General features: G+C 38.3%; 1 protein-coding gene across 1 annotated transcript; it reads left to right on the top strand.

Moving 5' to 3' along the window:
- The first annotated feature begins 1,702 nt into the window (after positions 1-1,702).
- On the top strand, positions 1,703-3,840 carry LOC112289371 (peroxidase 57). The gene is made up of 3 exons (XM_024534529.3): positions 1,703-2,227; positions 2,492-2,837; positions 3,064-3,840. The coding sequence occupies exons 1-3, from the start codon at positions 1,958-1,960 to the stop codon at positions 3,480-3,482; spliced, it is 1,035 nt and encodes a 344-aa protein (XP_024390297.1). The 5' UTR covers positions 1,703-1,957; the 3' UTR covers positions 3,483-3,840.
- Positions 3,841-5,926: the final 2,086 nt, after the last annotated feature.

The raw sequence follows: 5,926 nt of genomic DNA, 5'->3' as shown, positions 1-5,926 counted from the left end.
AAATGAAAATGACATAAGACATATTAAACATAAAAGCATCGTATATATATATATATATATATATATATATATATATATATATTAACTCACTTTTTATGGTGTTAAATTTATTTTATTACCTTGTAAGTTTAATTAAAAAGTTGTACTCTTAGAAAAATTTATGGCCTCATGCTGTATTGTTTTAATGAATTTATTTTATAAAAAACATTTTAGGTATAATTAAATGCATTTTTTGTACACACATGCCAAAGTTTAGTTTTAAGAACTCATTCATATATATATATATATATATACAAACATAGTAACTTATTATTTTATGAATGTTTTACTAGAAAATAATTATAAACTAAGTAGCATGAGCAGAAATAGTTTATGATAGCAACCTAGTATTGTTTTTTTTGCATTGTATTGCATTTCATTTCAATTTAGAATCAATTATTAAGAAATGAACGAAGAATATTCGATATGAAAGAGGCCATTAACGAAAGAGGCGTAGGCTCGAACTTAAGCACCGATTGCTTTCAAAACCATGTCCCTTGGATTTGGATTTCGTTCATTACGTCGGCGCAACTTGCCGCACGAGCCATAGAATCTAGGCAGCAGCACCCAGCCAGTCTGTCAGTAACCACAGCGCGATATGGGTGTCCAACGTTTTAAGCAGACGCTCCAAAAGATCTATCAGAATAGAAACCATGCTCATAATTTTCCATGATTTTGTTTATTTTTGTTCCTTGCACTACAACCCACTTGTACGCAGCCGTGTCTTTGCAACTTAAAGATTTTTTTTCGATTCCAGATGACAAAAAAATCGTGAGGTTTCGTTTTCATCTCGCAGATCACAGTCATACAAGATAGAAAGAATGCACATCTGCGTTGGAATATTACAATCACACAACAGGGTCATTTAAACCTTCCAATCTGAGAGTTAGTTACAGAGAATTTGAGATTAGTTCAACGGTTTATCCTGTCCTAGTAACCTCGTTCGTCTCGTCTGCCTTGACAACTGTGATCAGTGGTGGTTTCCATGCTCGTCCAATTGGCAGATGCACCGACTAATTTCTAACCCTTTACAGCTCTGTGAGCTGGGGCAAGAGGGAGGCGAACTGCTACCACGTTCCATTCGTGCCGCCAAAAAAGCAGTGAATCGGACCGAACACAACAAAGGGATGATCTCACTGTACAAAGAAAGCACAGACTTTCTTAGAACTCTCGACGTAAAGTTAAAGTCATCATTGAAGCAATTAAGCCGAAGTTATCGATATCTCAAAGTGCTCAACATGCTACAAGGACGACACCGTACCTGTAGATTGTAAATTTAGACCAATGCCAGAAGAATTTAGTGAAATTACGATACTATGTACATGCTTGCACATGTGTGAACCAGTGCACATGTACACTTACTGTTTGTAACAAAGCAAGAGCTGGTGTGCATACAATCCGAGGTTTGAGGAGGTTATTTTCAGCACATCCATACTACAATTGGGTGTTACACACCAGCCCATTTGCGCCGGCGGATTACATCAAGCGACTGAATGTCAACGGCGATGAAATAAATAGGCAATCCCTAGGCGGGAAGTGTAACTACTCTGGACTTTCATCCGAAAGTAGCGTGAAACGCTAAGTCGCTACCGTCCACTGGTTTACTTAGCAGCGATTATCTTTACCTCCGAGCCCGCGTACTTAAATCCACCCACACTTGAATAAGGCGAAGGGTGTGTGTCCGTAACGTGCTGCACCCAGACGTACGTCCTGCCAGTCAGCTCAATTGGCGGACACGGGCTGAGGCAGTTGAATGTGAGTTAGACGTGAGTGTGGGTTTCGCTAGCCGCTGAGGATCGGTCAGCCGTGACTGCTTTGCATCCGACCACCTCAACGTGCTTGTACAATTTGTGATTTCCCTGCCGATATCTTATAAATCCTCAGTCCGGGGCTGTTCCGACCATTTCTGCATACCATCATGGCTAGAATTCATCGAGATGTATCCGTTCTTGGGTCGATGGCGCTAGTTGCTTTGTGCTTGTATTGTGGCGTCGCTGGCGCAGTTCTCAATTACACGCCTGGCTTACGATACGATTTCTACAAGAACAGCTGCCCACGAGCGGACGACATAGTCTTCGAACAGATGACGGAGATTTTCAAAACAAAGCCCACCGCTCAGGATGGTGATTTCGGCAAGAATGTGGCTCCTGACCTCCTCCGGCTTCATTTCCATGACTGTTTCGTCCGTGTAAGTCATCAATCTCACACCGCGTGAACGAGAAAGTGTGCACCGCCACCCTTGCATTGCAAGTTTCGCCTTCCGGAATCCAGGCGCCTTCGTTCGCATCCTGGTTTCCAACTTACTCCCTTCAGCTGTTCCCATAGCGGCGGATCTTGTGTTGTTTTACTGTGAAGCGTCAGCGTCGCACCCTCAAAAGGTTTGTTTGAATGCATGTGTTTGACCATCGTACTGATGATGAGTGTGAAACGTGGTTCTTGAATGCCACTCCAGGGTTGCGAAGGTTCAGTTCTTATGGACAAGCCCGGATCGGAGAAGACCGCACCTCCCAATGGTCGCCTGGAAGGATTCGACGCCGTGGATAAAATCAAGGCTGCGCTTGAGGGGGAATGCCCGGGGACTGTCTCCTGCGCCGACCTGCTGGCATTTGCGGCCCGGGACGGTGTGAGACTGACCGGAGGATTTTTCTACAGGGTGCCCGCCGGACGCAGAGACGGATACGATTCCATAGCAGCCGAGGCGACGAAGAACCTGCCCGACCCACGGATGAACGTCGACCAGCTGACCCTTAACTTCAAGAATCAGGGACTGACAAGAGATGAGATGGTCATCCTTTCAGGTAAACGACGATGCGACAATCCCTTGACTCCTCACCACTCGCATCTTGTTGTACCTCCACATCTACGCTTGCATTCCAATGCTGGCAATCTCGAGAGGATGCAGCGATCAGAGTGATGTTGCCTGAGCAACTGATGCAACGAGTGGCAATCCGGCGGCATTCGTCGTGATTACAGCGAGATCAGAGTCTCATTAGAACGATGTCTGATGTGGACCCTTGATTGCAGGTGCTCACACTATTGGCGACGTCGCATGCCACCACATCGACAACAGGCTGTACACTTACCCCGGAAACAATGGGGTCGTCCCAAGCCTTCCGAGGGCGTTCGTCAAAAAGCTGAAGGGTATCTGCCCGCGGCCGAATCTGTTCGATATCACCGTAGACATGGATCAGGTCACTCCGATCAGATTCGACTCGCAATACTACAAGAACCTAGCGAGCAAGACGTCCGTGCTGTCGTCGGATCAGGTTCTGTACGATGATGTAAGAACTCGGCCCCTAGTGAGGGTTCTGGAGAGCAAGTTAGCATTCTTGAGCAAGTTCGGACCAGCGATGGTGCGGATGGGCAACATCAATGTGCTAACCGGAAACCAAGGCGAGGTTCGTCTGAACTGCCGACGAAAGAACTCTCCGGGGTCAGCGTGATTGCAGAACTTCACCAGGAGACTGTGCGTGAAGCGGATCGCTTCAACTGACCAGACAATTGCGTTGCAGAATTCGCCGCAGCAACAACTTGGCGATGGGGGTGCAACTACAGTGCTGCGTTTGTAAACGCCGCAACTGGGAGTGTCGGTGAAAGGGGTCCCGGTGTCGGACTTCAACCAACATGTTTGGAATGATCTTCTTGAATATGTCAACTGTTGTTGACGCCTTTTCAAACTGTAGATTGCTGTTTAGAAGCGTTGTTAGCTAAGACTTTCATACAATTTTTTCTTACCCTGTCAAGGTTGATTGACATGGGTCTTTACAGAATAATGTTGATGAATAAAGAATTCTTTGATAATGGAATTAGTTCATAATTTTTAAGGAAAGATGGCGGTGCATGGTTTTTTTGGTTGAAGAGTCTATTCCTATGTTCTTGTCATTGATTATAAATTTCTGTTTCTGAATGTTGTTACAGAGAATTTTACTAAGTCATTCATGGCTTAGGATTGTTAAGGAAAAAATAAAAAGAATCGGTAAAATGGATTTTTTCCACAAACTTTACACAACAACAAAAATATATGCTTGATTGATGTATTTGTTTTTTGACGTGCTGTACAAAGCAACACCAAGCTGATTTGATTTTAAAGAAAAAAAAAAAAAAGAATAAACAAGGGTATCATTTTTGGATTTATTTGAGTTTACGACCAATTTACCTTGAAAAAGCTAAATATTTTTTTTTGTATTTGTACTTTTATTCATTTCGTTCTTTCTTCTTTTCTCCTATTTATTATGGTATTTTATTTGGGTTTTTTGTTGAGTTCTTTAGAAGTCCAATTGACTTGTTATTTTATTACCACAATTTTTAAGATTCAACAATTTAACTTGAAGTAGATATGAAAATGTACAAATACTTTCAATTTTCTGTAAAGACAGCTAAGTGTGGCTTATGAAAAGCAATAAATAATGAATCTTAGTACAAGCTGGAAGAATTTGAGCATAGGCAATATGCAAATTATAACTAGATTGATTGCTTATAGACAAATTGTTACAAAAAGCTAGGTAGTATGTTTGTTAAATAACAACAGCGACAAGATTTCATCTATATTTATTATGATAATTATTAAAAATAATTGAAAAGAGATTTTAATTAATATTTTTTAAAGTCTTCAAGCCACATCTTAAAATCCAATAAGATTGTGTATATTTGAATACCTACATTCTTAGAATCTCAAGTATTCTTTCCATCTTTCCGCATAGAAACTATTGATGTAGTTATCTTTTGCGACTCCTGGTTTTGTCAAAATTATAGTAAGGTAATTCAACCTAAGAAAATTGTCTTCAATTTATAAGTTAATTTTATCAAATTATTTTATCTTGTTGTCTTCAATCTACTCTTCAAATATTCATATCTTCATGGACAAGTATGTCAATTGTAATTTCTTTGTTATAATTTTCTTTTAATGATAATAGCATGACTTTGAAGCTATTTATAGCTTTTTATAGTGATTTTCTTCTAATACTAATTAAACATAATAAAACTAATTTAATTTATTTCTAACTACTTGTAACTATCAAAGGTAATTTTAATCACCTTGTCTTTTAAAAACATGGGCGATTGATCCCTTTGCCTTTTCATATTCTCTTATCTTTTCTAATCTTATTTATACTTGTTTTTATAAGTTGATTTTATTCTTTTTTTTCTTCTTTTATACTAGTCTATTATCTTTTTATTTTTTTATAATACATCTTTTTAATAATATCTTTATTAATTTTTATTTTTAAGTTTAATATTACTTCTTCCCTTCAAAAGTAATTCATTCAATGTGATTAAGCATTAAGTTAAGTTATATTGAACATGTTGTACTCTTTCATTTTTTTTTTCTATTTATTTTTATAAATAATAAACTTCTTGATCTTAAGTGTTTAGATTTTCATTCAATGAATTTTTTTCACTTATTAATGCTTTTTTTTTCATCCAAAATTGTTTTTTATTAGTTTTAAGAAAAAACTAAATCATCTTCTTATATATGACTTGTATTGAACTTGTACGGATATCTTAAAATATCTCCTTAAATTTTACTTGACTTATTTGAATATGTTGTTTTATCCTCCAAGTTGATATGGAACGTCTTTCCATAATTTTTCTTAGTATTATATTGTAACATATGAAATGCATATAATTTATAATCATTTAAATAGGTAATAAAATCTAACTTATTCTGCAAATGAAAACTCAATCCTTAATTAATTTTTAATAAATGATAGCGATCACAAAGATACCACCCTTGTCCACCTTCATTGTTAGTGAAAATTTGGGGCGACGGTAGGGTCACCTTAAATTCCTCCAATGAAGGTATAGAATAACTTAATTGATAATGGCAGAAGTTACCACCTCTCTTGTCCATCTTAAGAAGAAAAGAAAAGTAGTTGCTGAAGCTATCATC

This window comes from Physcomitrium patens, chromosome 12 (genome assembly GCF_059467195.1).
Source record: "Physcomitrium patens ecotype Gransden chromosome 12, ASM5946719v1, whole genome shotgun sequence".
Lineage (NCBI taxonomy): Eukaryota > Viridiplantae > Streptophyta > Bryopsida > Funariales > Funariaceae > Physcomitrium > Physcomitrium patens.
This window is presented reverse-complemented; position numbering and strand designations above follow the sequence as displayed.

Bases quoted from the DNA above. Each gene is read 5' to 3' on its own strand.
- LOC112289371 (XM_024534529.3), top strand. From the start codon at position 1,958: ATGGCTAGAATTCATCGAGATGTATCCGTTCTTGGGTCGATGGCGCTA. The intron at 2,228-2,491 runs GTAAGTCATCAA...ATGCCACTCCAG, and splicing joins TCCATGACTGTTTCGTCCGT to GGTTGCGAAGGTTCAGTTCT. The intron at 2,838-3,063 runs GTAAACGACGAT...CCTTGATTGCAG, and splicing joins TGAGATGGTCATCCTTTCAG to GTGCTCACACTATTGGCGAC.